The 20287-nt window shown below is 34.8% G+C and overlaps 1 protein-coding gene across 1 annotated transcript; it reads right to left on the reverse strand.

Moving 5' to 3' along the window:
• Positions 1–2234: 2234 nt before the first annotated feature.
• LOC144968443 (large ribosomal subunit protein uL1-like) lies at positions 2235–11074 on the reverse strand. The gene is made up of 5 exons (XM_078906818.1): positions 10983–11074; positions 10142–10297; positions 4179–4327; positions 3567–3739; positions 2235–2436 (listed from the first exon to the last, which is right to left on the reverse strand). Exons 1-5 carry the CDS (start codon positions 10985–10987, stop codon positions 2266–2268), a joined length of 654 nt encoding a protein of 217 aa, XP_078762944.1. The 5' UTR covers positions 10988–11074; the 3' UTR covers positions 2235–2265.
• Positions 11075–20287: the final 9213 nt, after the last annotated feature.

Genomic DNA, 20287 nt, shown 5'->3' on the forward strand with positions numbered 1-20287 from the left:
CAAGGTATTGACACAGGCAGCGAAACAGAGACTTCCTGACCATCCAATGAATACAAGAATGACACAGCCAACCTAAGATAGACTAAAGCGGAAGAGCTTCACCTATCAAGCAAAAGCACTGAGAAAGAACACTGAAATGTCTGGTTATAACCACACAAAAAAAAAACAATTTCACCAGAACCCCAATCTGGGAAAGGACAATCTGTCAAATATGCCCCACAAATCGAGAGGAAAGACACTCGGTCCCAAGAGGGGAGAAGACAATACACACTGCAATACCTGGACACAAAATTTCCAGAATATGATTGAACTAGAGTATGCAGACAGCGGTAATCCTATACGTAAAATGGAGGAGCAGGGATATTATATAAACTATCCAAATGGCACAGAGGGCAAATTCTCCACAGCAACAGTACTGCAGAGCTGAAGTAGAGAAGCTACAACTACAACTTGCCTTGCTAATAATCAAAACATAACCACACAAGACATCTAATTAATACTGACTGACACCCTCTTACATCTTCAGAAGCTACAAACCGGAGTTCAAAGATACAGAAACCGAAGATGCCACATCCCCAGACCTACTACACACTACACTAGAGAAATCGAACATGCCACATCCCCAGACCTACTACACTGCAGTCCGCTTAAGATAAATCCTTGCTTAAAGTAAACTCTGGTTGGTCTCATCATAACATTAGTACTTTAGAACGTTTAAGATCAACTCCATCCGAGAGCTACTCCAGATAAGATAACTCATCAATCTGGATCTGCACAACTGGGACTAAGATAGATAAGGAGTCACTCCTCACCAAGGGTTTGACAAGTGGTAATCAGAAGTTTGTTTTTGTTTTTAAGGGTTTTACAGCGCTTGCAACACATTTAGGTTATATCAGCACCAGTAAAAAAGAAAATGGGATAGTAAAAAATTCTAGAATTACAATTACAATTAAAGCACCCAAGAGAAAGTAAGACAATGGGGAACTGGGAACAAATAGGGATCCGGTGTAGATTCCAAGAGCATGTCATCAAAGTACTTAGTTTATGATCACCTAGAAGTCTCATCAGGACACAAGAACGAAATCCAACAAAGAGGAATACACTCAAATGCTTACATTATAAATTCAAAATAACAAATAATACATAAGAGATGATTTACAAGGAAAACAATATCATCTCCCAACACAATAACTATGCATTTGACTGTTTCAATCCCAGCCAGGACCAGGACAAAACCAAGTAATCTCAATCCGAAAGCATGTTGGAAAACAGATATAAGGGGATGGAAGACAGTATGTACCTCCCTGCCCACTATGGGAGGTCAGGAACCCGACCCAGGTAATCAGAACAAGACTGGCATACATCAAGGTTATATCAGCGCCAGTAAAAAGAAAGAAAATGGGATAGTAAAAAGTTCTAGAATTACAATTAAAGCACCCAAGAAAAATAAAGAAAATGGGAATTGGTTCAAATAGGAAAGAACACACTATCAAATACTAAGTTTGAGATCACCTAAAAACCTCATCCAGACACAAAGGTCCCCACAAAGAGTAATATACTCAGATGTTTACAAAACACAGTACAGTGTATAACGAGATGATTTACAAGACAAAAAATATCATCTCCCAAAACTTACTATACATTTGACTGTTTTCCTCCCAGCTTAGGTATCCGGCTTAGGCCAGGACAAAACCAAGTTCTTTGTTTTGTTCTTAAGGGTTTTACGGCACTTGCAACACATTAAGGTTATATCAGCGCCAGTAAAAAGGAATAAAATGGGAAAGTAAAAAGTTCTAGAATTACAATTAAAGCATCCAAGAACAAGGCAGACGAAGGGGAAATGGTTCAAATAGCGAACAGATGTAGATTCCAAAAGCACAATATCAGTGTAGAGATCACTTAAAAAGTCTATCCAGACAACAAGCACAGGTCCCCACTGAAAGGAATACACTCAAAATGTTTACAAATCATATATAATACATAATACATAATACAGTGAGATGATTTACAAGGAAAAAAATATCTCCCAAAAACAACTATACATTTGACTGTTTCCCTCCCAGCCAGGTTATCTGGCCAGAGCCAGGACAAAACCAAGTAACCACATTCCAAGAGAAAAAGCATGATGAAAAACAGACATAGGGGGATAGACGACACAGTGCCTCCCTACCCACTATATGTGATGTCAGGAACCCCACCCACATAAAAGACAGAATAATAACAAACCAAAAAGGTGACAGCTGACAATATTTTTATTACTAAAATTTAGTAAATCTTTTCAACTGGGCCCATAGTTGACTTAATGTACAAAGCCTTAATATTCTGCCAGTTCTTCTTCAGCAGGGACACAAGGAAGTTGACAGAAAGAGTCAAATTCTGGTAGATTTCTTCTCTGTCCATCTTCACATGTCCAATACAGACATTAAGGCACAAGACCTGTTTAGAGAAAAAGTATTTAAAGTATAAGAAACATCTTAATAACAAGAATGGCATGAAATTCTGCTTTCAATTTTTTTTTTGTTTTTTTTTTTTTAAAGAATAAAACTTAATGAATCATCAATGCCTTTCCTGCTTAGGACCTACATTAGGAATATGGTAAAATTAAAATAAGTTCTATTTCATGCGGAAATATGTTTTCAAGCTAAATATAAGTTTTATACTCCAATGTCATCTTTAATAATAATAATAATGAAATTTATTTATATTATGCCCAATCCTTTAAACATAAAGCTCTAGGCGCATAACAATAACCTCAATCCATTCAAATCTCTCACACACACAGGGAACGTACCCAATTAGTGAAGAAACAGTCAATCAAGATTAACTTTCAATTTGATAACGTACTTCCGGCATTCACGTTTTACTTTTTCATAATTTCACTTTCCGTCATGTAAATGTGGGCAATATTGGCTTAGACGAAACTGAAATCTATCACTCGGCTACTCAGTAAAATTGGCTACCTTTGGGATCAGGACAGGTTTGGAAAGGGGAAAAAAACAACCACTAACAGTATGTATTAACTGGAACTGTCCATTACGGTCTGGGACTGTAGTGCCCGCAACAACCATTATTGGATAGAACCAATTCATAAAAGGTTCTGTTCTGCTAAACTGTGAGCCCTAGCTTTTGATACTGATATCAGTACAATTCTGCACACTATGAACATTTTACTTTTAGTTTTTTTAATGAAGAAATCAACAGTCCTAATATAAGGTGAAATTAAATTTCTCTTTTACTTTAATTTTACATATCTCTAATAGTAAAAACATGTAATAGGTATCAAATGAAAGAATCATTCCCCTACACAATGGTAGCTGTTTCATAGTTGTTTACTTTTTTTAAAATGTTATTTCTTTTGGAATGAGTTATCCCCATGCTAACGGGCAAAGATTGTAGAAAATGCTGGGCAGAGGCTGGCTGTTGAGGGTTTAGTGGGTAATGAGTGTTAAGTGTAATACAAAAATCAAAAACAAAGTCGACTTAAATTTTACTCTCATCTTGTCAGAACATGCCTCAGAATGACTTACTTTTTTGTAACAATTGTCAAATTTAAAATATGAAATTACCTTCTTCATCTGGAATTTAATGGTTGCCCTGGTGTCCTGGATCCTTTGCAACAAAGGATCTGTGTGAGCAATGGGAGTAGGGAACTTTCCGGCTTTGTTCAATCCCGGTCCAAGAACCCTAGGAATTTGACGGATCACAGATTCCGAAGCCAAAAATGCATCATATTTCTTGGCTGTGAAAAAGATTTTTGAAATGAAAAAAAGGTTAGACTAATGCTTTTTACTGTACCAGGTCGAGGGCATAGTAGTGTATGACTTGTGACTTACAACAGAAAATAAAGTGTTCATTACTATCATTAATGGAATATAGTATAAAGGAAAAAGAATCAAAATTGTAGTATGGTGTGTGGGATTGATTGTGTATTGCTTGAGGTAGTAATTACGATGTGGTCTAGAATCTTAAGGGAAAAAACCCTCATGGAAATCCTTGTGCCTCAATTCGAGTCACCAAGTGGCAAAATACGGGACGCAGCAGCTTAGTGAATGCTATTTTAAAAATTCATTAAGCAGCTGATTATCAATGAATATGAATGAAATTGGCAGCAAATGAGTAAAGAGGCCATTTAGGTCAGGTCAAAAGGTGCTCTACCAACTGAGCTATCGGGAACTTACCCAACTTTTTCACCAGCTTCTTATCCTTATTCAGTCTCTTCAAAGAATCAAGGTCCATGTGAGGTACATCATTAGCTTTAGCCTGGTCACAATGTACCTGATCTCCAATCACACAAACTTTCATTCCTGGCTTGGCAACATGACGGAGCCTGAGATAATAAGATGGTAGAATTTCAATGTCTTAACGTGGCATAACACAAAAGGCAGATTTTTATCAAAAAGATGAATAATCTATTATATTCACTTTTTTAAAACAAAAAGACGTATGAAGAACGTCCCCAACTAAAAAAAAAAAGCCATATTATAATTTTTTTTTTAATTAACTTATTTTGTTCTAATTCCAACATATCTTGTGAATCAATAGATTATATAAAATTTCATAAAAACATTTTTTTCAAAAGCCATCTTCAGGTTTGAGATGTCCAAGGTTAATTATTCATTGAAGCATGAATAGGATTTAATTGTCACGTCCGCCCAGCAATGAGCAGCTTGGTTCTAAAAGAAAATCTGTACTTTTTATTCTTCAGGCTGACTAGAACTTTTTCACATGTCATGTGATCAGAATGTAACATGATCAGATTTGTTTTTCTCAACTGGATACACTTTTATACTCGTCAGAGAAGTATTTCATAAAGTCATCCGCCATTGGCCATTGTTCCAATAGTTTAGAACCAGTTACTAAATTACTGTGAGTCATTACGAGGGAAGTGACGTCACGACTGTTGAAGCCCATTGGGACAGCAACAATAATTGCTTGTTGCCTCAGTATAAGATGCTTGTATTTTGCAGATATATATTCACTAGGTCCAACTAGGCACTTGATCAAATTTTCAAACTAAAAACATCTTTATTTGATCCAGTCGAGTGGATGGGACATGGAAAAAAAATTTAATTTGATATCTTACTCGTCTCTCCATGACAAACGGTTCCAGAGTTTATATTTTCCTGTTGAAAGTTGTAGTCAATTTTACAGGGAGAATCTGTGATCTCGCTGCTGCCTCAAAACGTGGCCTTTGAAACACTACAAAAAAATGACGTCAAAAGACAGTCTTTGACAGCTCAACCAATAGGATCACTTGTTTCCTTGACCACTAAAGACCGGTCCACAAACCTAATGACGTCAAATATGGGTCTTAGTGGGTTCTAGTGTCGGGCTATGTTAACGATGGCAACGCTCAAATCATTATCTCGCAGGGAAAGTTTGGGTTTTGCAGTGAACATGACATGTTTTCAGTAATTTTTTTTCAATTAAAAAATAAACGGTAAATGTTGGCTATCATATTAAAGGTCAGAAAATAAGCTTTATTTTCATATAAATCATTCTCATGTATGGGAAGTGTGGAAAAAATTAGGGTTAAATGAAAATTGAAAAAATACAAGATTTTTGTCCTAAAAAGCAGGATCGATGGCGAGTAAAATAAAACGTAGTGTTTTTATGCACCTCCGTTGACCGTACATCTTAACGGATCGTTTGTATACACCTCCGTCACGCATGCGCATCCCACCCAATTTCATCAGCGATATTGTGTTTCTGTATGTGGACATGGCGAAAGTTATATTGTGACATCTATAGGATGTTTTTGTTAATAAATTTATATAAAAATATTAATTTAAAAAATCGAAATACAAAACCAGAAAATAGAAGTTGCATTGAAGGTAAAATGTTTTAGATTGACATTTAACTCTAGTACCGCATTGGGGTCAACAGGAAATAACGACCGGTTCCCAGTACTTGCCTAGCAAGTTTGAATGACGTAGCTAACATATAGCGTCACTCGGGTTTGATCGCGTCATTTCTTACGGGCTGTCATTATTCCCAGACGACTGTCTGGGGATAATAAAAATTCGTTATCCCCAGACAGGTGTCTGGGGATAACCAATTTTTGTTATCCCCAGACACCTGTCTGGGGATACAATCCCCATACGCATGTAGCAAGTGGGCAGAAAGATTTTATGCAAAATGCCAAACTAGGCGTGAAAAATACCAAATATTCTGGAAAAAATACTAGTGGTTGTGTCCCAAAACAGTTAATATATCAAGTGATATTTAACACAAGATGAAAGTAAATAGTGATCAAATGTCAAATCCAGCTCTTTTTAAAAAAATATTTTAAAGCAAATGGATCAATGAAATTTCTTTTGTTACTTTGATCTGAAAACGTCAAACTGGCAATTCGACTTTTTATTTTCAACCAGGAAGAAAGTTGTTAATCATCAAATCTGTTCATAGTCCACCAACCATTTAAATTTTCATTACCTACCTACCTGTTAACTTTATTGATCATCTCTTGTTTCTATAATTTGCTCATTCTGGCCACAATTTTGGGGACGACCGGGAATAATTTTTATGTCGCGGACGAATTCCTAGGCCATGGTGTTGTTCGCCCCAAAGCCCAAAACCCACACGTGTTATTTTCCTGTCTGCTTCGCACAAGACAATACAATTTAGTATCACACGTCCACAAAACTAGATCCAACAACATATTTTTATTCGAATCAAAGATAAAAATAACTACCAAAACAAGGAAGCAAAAATGGTGGAAATATGTTTAGCTCATATATGAATTTAAAACATTCCGATAGCGGTGTGGATAGGCAGCTCAGTGGGTTAGGCCACCTTTCTTTTTACTCCTTTTAGCTGCACAGATTCGACCCAGTCGCGACCGCCCCCCCCCCCCCCCCACACACACACACATTTTTTTTTTTTTTTACTTTTTCTTTCTTTCTTCCCAATTGATTTTCATTGTTTTCACTTTTGTTCCGAGTTCCGAGCAAGAGTTTTTTTTTAAATCAGTTGAATTTTTTATTTCTCCGATAATATTATTTCATTATTTAATTTGCTCTAGATCTATTATTTTTTTTTTTTTTTTTTGGTCAAATGATAATAATAATAATAATAATAATAATAATAATAATAATAATAATAATAATAATAATAATAATAATAATAATAATAATAATAATAATAATAATAATAATAATAATAATTGTAATATTTGTTATTATTATTACTATTACCATCATAATCATTATTATATTATTATCAATAATAATATTATTTTTATTATTAATACTCTTATTATCATACTATTACTATTATTATTATTATTATTATTATTATTATTATTATTATTATTATTATTATTATTATTATTATTATTATTATTATTATTATTGTTAACACTATTCCCTGCTCCGAGGGAAATCTCTCTTTTTCTTTTTTTTTATATTTTGACCTAAACCTTAGAGTTTGTTTTTTTTGCTAAACCTTTATGTAAATGTTCCGTTTCTGAGCATGAATTTCTTAAATTGTTTTTATTTTTTAAAACAATTATTGTTTTTATTTTCTCCTCTATCTGACCATTTGGTCGCTCTCTGAATATTTCTGTTTGTTTGCTTTTTAATTATTTATTCTTTTTAGACACTATTTGAGATCGGAGTGGGGACGAATATATTTGCTAGAAACTAGAAAAAAAACAAGAGAGAGAGAGAGAGAGAGAGAGAGAGAGAGAGAGAGAGAGAGAGAGAGAGAGAGAGAGAGTTTAATAATAAAAAAAGAGGTGGGGGGAGGATGGATGGGACATTTATTCCTTTCAACGTTCTGTAAAAAGAAGACGGAATTTAAAAAAAAAATAAATAAATAAAAAAAAGTGACGTTACCAGGATTCGAACCCACAACGTCGATTATGGTCAAACTTCCAGGCAGACGACTAAACCATTCGGCCATGACACCCACTTCGAAGTCGACGCATATTGTGTATATGTAGTAACAACTGATTTTAATGTTGATAATTTTATGTTTTTATAGATATTTTATTAACTTTCCTTATTTCTATATGCATCTGGAAACATTCCATGTTCTGGAATGTGGATAATTGTTTAAAAGAGCGGAGTTTCAAATATGCGTCTGGGGATAGTGAAAATTTGTTATCCCCAGACAGGTGTCTGGGGATAACAAATTTTTATTATTCCCAGACAGGTGTCTGGGGATAATCACAGCGTTTCTTACGTCAAAAACTAGCTTCATACTCAACCCAAACAGCTTAAATAAACTGTTTGCTGATTGGCTGAAACTAATAATATCAACCAATCAAACTTCGACTTTTATTTCATAAAGAACACAATGGAATTTTTACTGAATCAAGGTCGGGTGTGTTACAACTGATGCCCGTGTCACTTGGAAAAGGTGTGTTACACTTAAACGACTGCGGCGTAAGTCAGTTGGGAATGGTATGTTACGTTTATACAGCGGTCGAGGATCGGGGGTTAATGTGATGGAAGTCAGGTGGCTCCGTAGCGCAGTGGACAAGCTGTCAGACTCTAACCTTGAAAGTACCAAGTTCAATTCCCAATTAAAATTTACTTTGTTTTTGTTTGCTTTTTTTTTTTTTTTTCAAAAACTTTCTATCATGTTTTTCAAAAACTTACGATTTTTATTTTCTAAAATTATTTATTTATTTGAGATCAGTATTTGTGTGCCATGTTTTTTTTTTTAATTATCATTATTGTTTAATTTTTTATCATTGCATAGCTGCCAACTTTTCAAAATGCAAAAACGTATTATTATACGCAGTGCGACGCGGACGCCCAATTCATGTCTTAAATGGCATATTTATTAATGTTCAGAACTGTAATACTATGAGAAGCTTACCTTTATCATCATACTGGGTAGGCATATGTGATGGGGAGGTGGTGACAGAAGCAGATTACTGAGGCTTGGGCTTAACAGCCTCCTTTGTGGCGAAAATTTTCTCCCAAGATAATTTTTATCAGATTTTCTTCTTTTTTTTTTTTTCTGGATTTTTTTTTCTTGTTCTGGATTGGCCAAATCGTACTTACTACTGGTTGGCAGCTATGTCATTGTATAAGCATAGGTAATCACTAAGCAGCATGCTAAACTACAATCTAAAACTATTTAAACCTCATGGACGTTTGCAACAACATTTTCATTAATTTACCATCACCGCCAACGGAGGTGCATAAAAACGGTGCGTTTTTGTACACCTCCAACGGAGGTGCATAAAAACGCCACCAAAATAAAATAGTGCGAGTATCAATTTTGATAAAATATGGCCGATATACTTCAAATAATTGTCCAGATGTATTAAGAGTAATTAAAATGTATCCATAATTCAAAGAGTTTGTATCATTAAAAAATGGATATTCTTTCTTCATTTACTGAGAAATACAAGCAGGAATTAAGAATGAAATACACCATCAGAAAGCTTGTTTTGTGCCCTTTAAAACGATACCAACATTAGCCACCTAAATTCACAAATAACGCCATGGTGACCAAAACAGTAAAGGGCCAAAAATAAAGTACCAAAAAATAAGTTTGTCGCCGTAAAGTAAGCCTATCGGCAGCCACTGGACTGGAGTCATCAAAGTGGCAATATGGCAATAGTAAATTTTGAGTAGTAAAATCATAACTCTGGAACCGTTTATCCTAGATCAAAAAGTAAGGTATCATTAAATTAAATGGTTTTTAAAGGCCTATCTGTCTATGTAAAAAATAATTATTAATTTTTATTTTTGAAAAAATATCACAAACTACTAGTATATAACTATAACTCAAATGCAAAAAAAAATTAAATTTCATTTACTGAGAAATAATGCATCTGAAAAAAATATACATACCACAGTCACAGTGACCAGCTACTATCTTTATGTATGCCTTGTAAGGCAGCGGCAGTGACATAAATGCCAAAGCCTACCCAATTTTTAAAGACACTGGGTGAAGTCTCGTCATTTTCATGACTACCCAGCACAGATATATGCCTTTTTTGTATTTTTTTTTTCAAAATCTTGATAAAACGGGATGATCCAGCTTTAGCACCAATGAAATTATCAATTTTATTGAAATGCATATTTCACTGTGATTTAAATTTCAACAATTTTAAAATGTTCAAATCAAAATAGGCATATATCATAGAGGGTGAAAAGTTTGGTTAAACAAGGCATACTTGACTGTTCCAGCAAAACGCTTGTCTTTAGAAGGATCATAATTTTTCAGGACAATCTGAAGTTCAATAGACTCAGTGAACTTCCTTGGCTTGGTTTCTGTGGCATAGGTCATGAGGGCGTCGATAGACTCCCGAAGCGTTTCTCTGTTGAGCTTACTGAAAAAAAATAAAAAAAAGTTGTATTAACATTTCCAAAAAACAAACAAGGAACAAAAGACAAGTCCCTTTTCGTCTTATGACATGGGCATTCTCATAAAGGCGCATACAGGCATAACTAACCACTCCTCAAGGTTAGCTGGATGTCAGTCAAAATTTCAAATTCCACAAAAAAAATGTCCAATGTATTTACAACCTGAAAGCTACATTAAAATTGCGATGCTGAGCTCGATCTTATTGAGATAGAAAAGATCCCGCAATTTTGGCCTGGCCGAGACTGAGATTCGAGTGAGAAGAAAAAAGTTAAAAAGTGCACAAAACTCAACACAATCAATTACAATGATTGTAAAATTGTAATGTAATAGAATTGTTAGCTGACAAATTGGAGACATATCTCAACTTTTTTTTTACTGTGAGTTAGAAAATGCCCTCTCTCAAAACAAACATAACTGTAAAAATAATCTGACGCAGGTGAAGGCTGGGGGAAAATGTGTTCGAATGATTGTAGAGGAGCACCTCAACAGCAATCACCCAACAAGATATTAAATGTAGGACCCATTCGATGTAAGAACAAGGAACATTTAAAGTGTAGACCCTGATTTATTATTTTTTTACTGTGAAGCTAAATAGATTATGAAAATAAAACAGATTATTAAAGATTTGAGTAAGCGATATTTTACGGTACCTCATCTTGTCAGAGTTGAGTTCACGAAAAGGAACGGAAGTAGGAGTGCGATTCGTGATCACATCCTCTGTCTAAAGTTTCGTAAGGTCAACTAGTCTTGCTGAGCTAATCCTCCCAAGCGTGCAGGACTGTCTATTTATAAAATTTAAATGTATAAAAATAATATTATATTATGTAAATTTAATGTCTATGGTTGGGGCGCCTCTGCAGAATTTTTCTGATAGGGATTACAAATTTGTCCTAAATATGATAGATTCATCGACTCAAACATGCATACTTGAAAATTTTTTTAATCGTAATTTTTAGTTCTAAAATTTTATCACTGTAGTTAACTTTAAAAATCAACAATTTACTCACACAAGGATCAAATAACACTTCAAAATCCTTAAATCTATGTTGTCTAGCATCAACTTTCACTTTCAATAAGTTTTACTGACTTAACTTAAGAGATGTCAATCTGTTCTGACATTGGAGCCAAAATTTCGTAATTCTACGAATTTTTCGTAATAGTAGGCAGGTCTGGACTAGAACAAACAAAACTAATGTTCATGTGACCTAGTTTTGCCTGGTACGCTTCGTGTACTTACAATAGTCCGTTCTAAAACCCGTGTGCACGCGTTGACGTGTATATACCTTCACAACCTTCTGATGGATTTTATTTAAAACTTTGCTCGAACACTAGAACTTTTCGTGACATTAAGCAGATTTTTTTTCAGCGGTTACAGTACCATACTTTGGGATTTTTTTTCTTTGTGGTGTAAAAAACGAAGGGTCTGTGATGAGTGGAAAAATTGATGGTTTACAAATCACAGTGATTTATGTTGTGATTACGATCACTGAACTCCCCACAAGCTTGACCGGGGGTTTACTTTTCACGAGATTCATGTGCACTACTCACTAACATTGCCACCTTGGATTCAAAATGACACAGCAAATTGTACACTTTGTACACAATAGGATTCAATAGTCTGATGTCACGTCCACCCAGCAACGAGCAGCTTGGTTCTAAACAAATAAAATCGGTATTTTTTATTCTTCGTGTTGGCTAGAACTTTTTCACATGCCATGTGATCAGAATGTATAAAAGTCAAAACTTGATCAGATTTATAATGTTTTTCTCCTCTCGATACACTTTTATGCTCGTCAGAGAAGTACTTCAAAAGGGTCCCGACATTTTCCCGATAGTTTAGAACCAGTTACTAAGTAACTATGCGTCATTACGAGGGAAGTGACGTCACGACTGTTCAAGCCTATTGACATAAACAATTGTTACATTTTTATCGTTAAAAGCCAGAGGCGTAGCTGCCTGTTAAGGTTTCTACATTCATAAAAACTGATAATAATGTGGATGAAACATGCAAATTGTCACAATAAGGAACATTTTCAAGTATTTATCCAGTGAGGTGAAGTGCGGAATTCTTTTTCCTAACATGAGACGAATAGCAATACTATTAATAGATCACCCACAACCAGGAACTCAAAGTGGAGAGGACAAATTAATAATTATGTGATTTTGATTATGCACCTCTTGAAAACTGCGATTCCTTTGAAAGGTTAAACGGTACAACAATTACATGGAATCTGATGTTAAAAGAAGTTTAAGAGTCAGTGATATTTCACATTATCACATTCAAAGCCCCCAGCCCCACCCCCTCTCATGTGAACATAATTCAAGAATGGCAAACATGTACCCTGCTGGATGGGTGACCGGTGGGTTTTGTGCGACCTTCATGAGTTGTCTTGCTCAACGGTTGGTCGGGGATTATGTCTTTGTGAAAGGCATATCTTCTTGTCCTATAGAAGTCGGGCGTAACAATTCGGAGGACCCCCTTTGTTTTTGTTGTTTTTTTTTTTTTTGTTTTTGTTTTTTGTTTGTTCGTTGTTGTTTTGTTTTTTTGTTTGTTTGTTTGTTTTTTGTTTGTTTGTTGTTGTTTTTTTTGTTTGTTTGTTTGGGTTTTTTTTTTTGTTTTTTTGGGTTTTTTTTTTTTTTGTTTTGTTTTGTTTTGTTTTTTACATCAATGTCTCTGTCAGAAAAATGTATAAAAGCGTCTCACGGGCTGCTTGTGTCATCCAATTTATTACATGTCCGTTGTCCATCGAGGACCCCCTTTGTTTTTGTTGGGTTTTTAAAAAATATTTCTATTTTGGTTTTGTTTTTGTTTTTTGTTGGGTTTTTTTGTTGTTGTTGTTGTTGTTTTTTGTTGTTTTTATGTTGTTGTTTTTTTGGGGTTTTTTTGTGTTTTTTATTTTTTTGTTTTTTACATCAATGTCTCTGTCTGAAAAATGTATAAGCACCTCACGGGCTGCTTGTGTCATCCAATATATTACATGTCCATGGCCCATCGAGGGAGGAGATAAATTATAAACGCTATGAGATGAGCTTTTTTCAACAATGTTAAGTACTATTTAATTGATACATTTTGTTACACTGTTTCAAACAACCCAAAATTATTTGCTAAGCTACGGCACTGAGTGCAACTTTGTTGTGAATATTGTCCCCACGGGAAAGAGAATCAACACACCATTACTGTAAACATTTTAAGGTTTGAGTCATATTTTATTGCACATGATGAAAAGGTCAAAGGAATTCGGCATTGTGCGAAAACTGTTTGGTCTATCACTATCGGTATTCACAATTCGTAATGTCAATTATACTATAAGGCCGCATGCAAAAGATCTGGCATCACATTTCGTAACTTTGGAGGAATTTGCGGTATTCCGTGCGCACAGGACTTGGAACGGACTAGAAGTTCACGAAGCTGGCAAGCTTTCGACCTGGATTTTTACTAGTGTCTTATAGCATGAATCTCGGGTTATTCAATCAATATACAGTGCTTATACTTTTGAAAATTACGTCAGTAATCTCGTATCTTATTTAAACTAGTCGAATAAACATTTCATTGGTTTTGTCTTTGACTCGAAAATTTAAAATAAATCATATTTTGCCCCTGATATAAACCGATAACTGTGAACCATGGCCACCTTAAGTCTATCATCCGAAGCAAACAGCCCACAGATCCGGAGCATCGCTCGCAATTTTAATACAGACGGTTGAAAAAAAAAATGCATATGATATAATTGTTGTCAGGTTTTGCGATGCAATTCCTTAATCATTGTGTCAAAATATTGTGAGAAATACTCACTAATTGTGGGACTGGCCAATTTTTCTGTTTGGCAGTACTAAAGTTAGCTATTGAATAAGGTAATGTTTGTCAGGCCTTTTTATTGACTCCAAATTAAATATTCAACGGAACGGGCTATATAGCAGGAAATGTTCTTGAGTTTGAGCATGTTTGTATAGCGCAATATCTGATTATGGGCCCGTGTTCATGAACGAGGACTAGATTTTGTAATTTACTAGTCTAGTAAATGATTAGCTGGTCTTAAGCCCAAGCGAAGCAAGTGTCTAAAAAAATCGGATTTCATGAATGCTTTCTAGTCTCGGACTAGCTAGTCACTTGCCTAGAAGTGGACGTTGTAAGGACTGTGACTAATTCGTCTATTTTGTACGGGTAACATCATCTCTCTACTACGCGAAGGCAGGAAAGATACACACGCCTTCATACTTAAAACGCAAAAGATTTCCAAAGAGGAAATTAGCAACACACGTGCTATTGACCCTCGACTGTTATAGACTGCAATGATGTCCATCGTCAACTAACAATTCTATATTTAGACCAATGGCAATTTAATTGAGACAACGAACGCCGAGATTGAAACTCAAAGAAATTGACCCCCCCCCCCCCCCCCCCCACCCTCCAAAAAAAAAAAATAATAATAAATAAATAAAATAAAATAAAGTGTACTGATTAATCACATTATTTCAGTCAATTGCAATATCAACAAAATAACGTTTGTCTCCACTATACTTTCTAATATCTTTTGTTTGTTTTGGTTGTTCTTTGGCGCAAACCCTTCGATTTCGTAGTCTCCCGTTCACTCTCAACTCCGAGCGGATAGATTCAGTTGTTTTTTATTTAGTTTTTACTGACAAAAATGTGTACTTTCGACGATCTGCACTTATCTTATAGTTTTTTTTAAAGCCAGTGTCAATGGCAACAGGACACTTTTTTTGCCTCTGTTATTCGTAACCGACGTATTCTTTTTCCAAATCGAACGCACTCTATCTAAAAATAGCTGTTATCCTGTTGACGCTATGACGTTTCCTAGCACAAACTTGGCTCAGATTAAAGCATAAAGTCTTGCTTCGGCAAATGACTAAAACTTGGCCAAACTTGGTCCGTAGGTGCCGTGATTTTAGTCCCGGACTTGCTTAGTCAGCTCACACGAAATCCGATTTTTTCAAGTCATTGACTAACGTCAGAGATAGTCAGAGACTAAACGCTAGTCCGCGTGCATTGGTTCATGCGCAGTAACACTCGAACAATCAATATTGCAGAAAATAATAATCTGATTTGTTAATATACCTAATATAATAGAGTCAGACAACCGGGTAGCTGATGCCGGCGAGTGTGATAGAGACAACCGGGTAGTTGATGCCGGCGAGTGTGATACTGATGGAGACAACCGGGTAGTTGATGCCGGCGAGTGGTAGAAGTAGTATTGGCAGAGTGTAGAGGCCGTGGGAGTGGATGGATTCGGTCACGGGGTTCACTTAAGAGTTCCAGAATGTAACGGCGGCGGTGGTGCTTAAGTGAGGAAGATAGATCGAGACAATGAAGTGACAGTTTAGTACTACTGTTAGTGATAGTAGCATGACTTCATGTGCCAGAAGTAGAAGTAGGGAGTTGATTTCATGAGCGAAGAGCACACACCACAGTCAAGTCCGGAAACACCATAGTCTACCCGAGTCCTAGCCCTGTCATCTGCATTTTTTGCGGCCGCAAATATCAGGGCGATCCGCAAATTTTGGCAAATTTCCCAAAATTGGCAAATCGTGGCAATTTTGGGAAAATTGGCAAAACGCGTGACAAATTTTGAGAAAAAAAAAGAAGCGAAAACAAAATAACGGAAAAAAAAAAAGTGCGAAACTTGAGAAATGTTGCAGGTTTGCCTGGGCCCAAACCAAGGGAAGCTACTCTCTACGGATAATGATCCTTTAAAATCTTTGTAACAACGCTATTCATAATGTAGCCTCCTTAAATGTAATAAATTGTCTTTTATATTTTTTTTCTGTATCGCGTGTTAATTTTTACTGAAATGCTTAGTTCTCCTCGGCAAATTTTGTGGCAAATTTTAGGTCCCAATTTGGCAAAAAATGCAGATGACAGCTAGCCCATCCACTCCAGGGTAGTGGAGGCGATCAAACAACAAAGGCCAGGATGTATAATGATGAAGTCTTTATTCAGGAACAATGGAACAGATCATTCTTTTGTATCGTATTCTATAGGCGTGTAGCAATGAATGGATAAATGAATGAATGAAAAGAATCAATGGCAGAATGACATAATATTAGTATTAGCTGTAGCAGTTAAAAATAGATTTAGCGCGGACCTCAGGGAGAGCACCTACGTCACTGGTCCAGGTAAAGTGATGCGTAGACTGAAGTGAGTAAACCCGATCGAGTTGTGTGCATCTTCATGATTTAAACAAATTAAAGCAAATAACATAGGACGGGTATGAAGGAACGAATTAGTCTAAACTAAAGAGTTATGCTACAGAATCAATCACAGAAAATTGCAGAGTTAAAGAGTAAATGTTTAGCTCGTAATTAGTACTCAAAGGCGTTAACGTTATGGCTGTATGAAATATTTAAGTATTTAAGCAGGGACGGCTGGTAATAATGGGCAGGGTGGGCAAATACCAGCCTGTTTTTTCAAGTTTTATGCTGTATTACCATGTCCGAAATAATCTAATTTAAATTAGATCATTTTAACAGTTAGTACTTAAACTTGATCTTCGTACTAAAATCAATTTGTGTGTATTTTTGATAGATTGAAAATCACCATGCACCCCGTAATGCATAAACCAGGATACGCTCCTGTTCTTTTATACCCCCCCCCCCCCCCCACTCCACTCCGCCCACATCGTCATCTCATCGTCACGTCGCCTGACGCTGAACTCCGAGTTTGCTGTCTGGCCTCTCTAGTTCTAGGTCGGGCTAATTCAAATGAGCCCACCTTATAAACCAGTGAACACTAAATAGAGATTTTGGCAAACGAACTTTTTCTTATTTATTGCCTTACTTGTGCTGGTACCATTGATGTAATGACATTGGGAAGGTTCCAGTATTGAATTAAATTTATTAATTTACTAATATTATATCAAGTTAGTATTAACTTGTGTTGTTTTTATATTTTTAAATCCGTTTAAATTATTTCTTTTTTTTTTTCTCGTTTACTTTAGTGCATCTCATTTATTTATTTATTTTTTTTTTAAACAAATTTTTTTTTTCAAATTCTTAAAGTAATTACCGCTGTATTTTTATTTTTAGGCTAAATATTTTTGCAAAACAATGTATATTCTATTTTATTCCCTCTAATAAAACAAAACACTTTTATTCAAAAGTCACGACTAAATAAATATATAAAATAAAACCACCATTTTGGTATTCTCAACAATTGAATTAGTATACGAGAAATACTCTTCTGAAAAAAGAGAGAGTTGAATTCTAACTAAGTTATAGAGGAAATAAATACGTTTAAAGTAAGGGTGGGCAGATTCCGTACTTGCCCGTCCTGAAGCTAATACATACATAAGATAGTTCGCGATGAAGAGGCGGGAAGCTAGGGGTTGGTTGGGTAAGGAGTAAAGATAACACGGTCGTTATTGTTATAGTCTAACGAATGCATGAGGAGAGATTGGTAGCATTATTTTGTCTTAATTGTATTGTATGAATTATTGGCGAAAGCCTAAGATTAAATAAACTTTGTTGTTGTTTGTCTTTTTTTTTGACTATGGAACTGATACTTGTCATAGCAGACCTGCCTACTTGAAATAGGAAAATAAAAATCGTAGTTTTCAGGGTTAATAAAATCGTAGATATTTTAACTACCCTTTAAAAAAAATCACCGGAATTTTCGTCTATTATAGGTATAAAATTTAAAAAAAACGAGAAAAACTGATTGGAAACGTAATAATGATGGTGGTGGTAGTAATGATGATGGTAATATTATTATTGTTATTATTATTATTATCATTATTATTATTATTATTATTATTATTATTATTATTATTATTATTATTATTATTATTATTATTATTATTATTATTATTATTATTTTATTATTGTTTATTATTATTATTATCATCATCATCATCATCATCATCATCATATCATCATCATCATCATTATCATTATTATTATTATTATTATTATTATTATTATCATATTATTATTATTATTATTATTATTATTATTATTATTATTATTATTATTATTATTATTATTATTATTATTATTATTATTATTATTATTATTATTGTACGTATTAGTGGTTTTACGAATGTGGTATTTTTTGTGATTATTAATGGTATCAGTTTATTGCTTGGTTCCATTTACCATTTTTTTCCACCTTCATGTATGTTGTCATCAAATTGTATGATTTATTGGCGAAAGCCTAAGATTGAATAAACTTTGTAATATCGTATGGTAATCATCATTGTCGACGACATCGTCGTTGTCATCATAATCATCATCATCATTAACAAAAACAACAACAATATTAACGACAAGTACTACAATAGCAATAAAAACAATATCAACATCATCATATAATTTCCGTCATCGTCTCCACAACTATCATTCTAACCAACAGCACCACCAAAACCACTACTATAATTACATCCTCCATCACCGTCTCCTCTTCCTCCTCCTCCTCCTCCTCCTCCTCCTCCTCCTCCTCCACCACCACCACCGCTACCACTATTCCAACCACTACCACCACCGGCACAAATATTCTAACCACCAAGAGAGCAGTAGAAATGATGTAATTTGAGCTCTGAATGAAACTCGAGTCATATCGCTGTTGTTGCTTCTCGATGAAAACTTTAAAGTTACTACGTACTACTGAAAACCAGTAATGTAACAGAAATATTAATATCGCCGTTGAGGGATTAAAGCATCTCTTTAATTTTTCGAGTGAACGAAATGGACTTGTATTGTCAAGGTGCTGTCGCATTATGTCTCGTCGCTTTATTTTTTTGTTGTATTCTCTTTCGTGATTCATTTTTGATTACGTTTGGAATAATTAAAATCTACTGGTATTGTCATTTCATTGTGAGTGTGATTATTTGTGGTTGAAATATTTTTTTTTTTAAGGTGAAAAAAAAGAATATATATATATATATATATATATATATATATATATATATATATATATATATATATATATATATATATATATATGACCGAATCATCTTTGCCCCACCACTATAAATAGGCTAGAACCGCCACTGTATTTAAGTAACAATTATTAAGTATACAGAAGAACAAAGTAGATTTAGATGACTCAAGTTATGTGGCTAAAAAGCTATGATTTGCCAGAATTAGTGATATAAATTTGTAAATGTTAAAATGAAATTATAACGATCTGAAGTGGTGAAAGAAAGCACACAAAAATATATTATCAGGCCAGAAGTCACACCCAGACGAGGATAAAAATAGTACATCGAGAGACTAGCTGTGTAAGGGCTTAACACACAAACACACAGCGTACTATTGGTCATAGTAGCAAACACGAGTAAAGGAATGTTGATATCAACCACAGAGGCACACAGTCTTGCATTACTTGCATACAATTAAATAGTGATGGTAGCGACAAGTAGTAAAGAGTAATAGAGTACAAAATCAAATAACATTAGATAGAATGGTCATTCTATTACACTAATAACACTCTAAGCAATAATTGATTGTATCTCCTTGTAGCGATTTGTCCTTCTCTTGTACTAAATTATTACCGATCAGAATTTTGAATTATTGAATTATTTTTACATTTAACGGGGTTTAATTTGTTTGCAAACATGAAAATAATCCAAGGCGCCAGAGGTCGACTACATTCGGAAATTGCGGTAATGTAATTGTAGTAATCATCTTTATGAAACTTCTCCAACCTATATATCAGATATGATCAATGTTTAGGTTACACTCCCTCATGCTCTTTAAGATCCAACTATCAATTACGATTTTGTGTTCCTTAAAAAGGATCTAAGACGTGCATTTATTGATGTTACTCTAGCTTATTGGAATTCTTTATCCTTTAGTATTAAGAGTGGGATTGTGGATTCCCATTCCTGTCTTAAAAAGAAATTCAAATCCCATCTTGTGGGATGCACGCTGGGGCCCCGATAGCTCATTTCGTAGAGCAATCGCTTCACCCGCAAAGGGACCCTGACCGAACGAGATA

The sequence above is a fragment of the Berghia stephanieae genome, chromosome 3, assembly GCF_034508935.2.
Source record: "Berghia stephanieae isolate SIO BIC M18660-M18661 chromosome 3, UCSD_Bste_1.3, whole genome shotgun sequence".
Lineage (NCBI taxonomy): Eukaryota > Metazoa > Mollusca > Gastropoda > Nudibranchia > Aeolidiidae > Berghia > Berghia stephanieae.

Bases quoted from the DNA above. Each gene is read 5' to 3' on its own strand.
- LOC144968443 (XM_078906818.1), bottom strand. The intron at 4,328-10,141 runs GTATGCCTTGTT...TTATTATCTCAG, and splicing joins CGTTTTGCTGGAACAGTCAA to GCTCCGTCATGTTGCCAAGC. The intron at 2,437-3,566 runs GTAATTTCATAT...TTCTCTAAACAG, and splicing joins TTAAATTCCAGATGAAGAAG to GTCTTGTGCCTTAATGTCTG.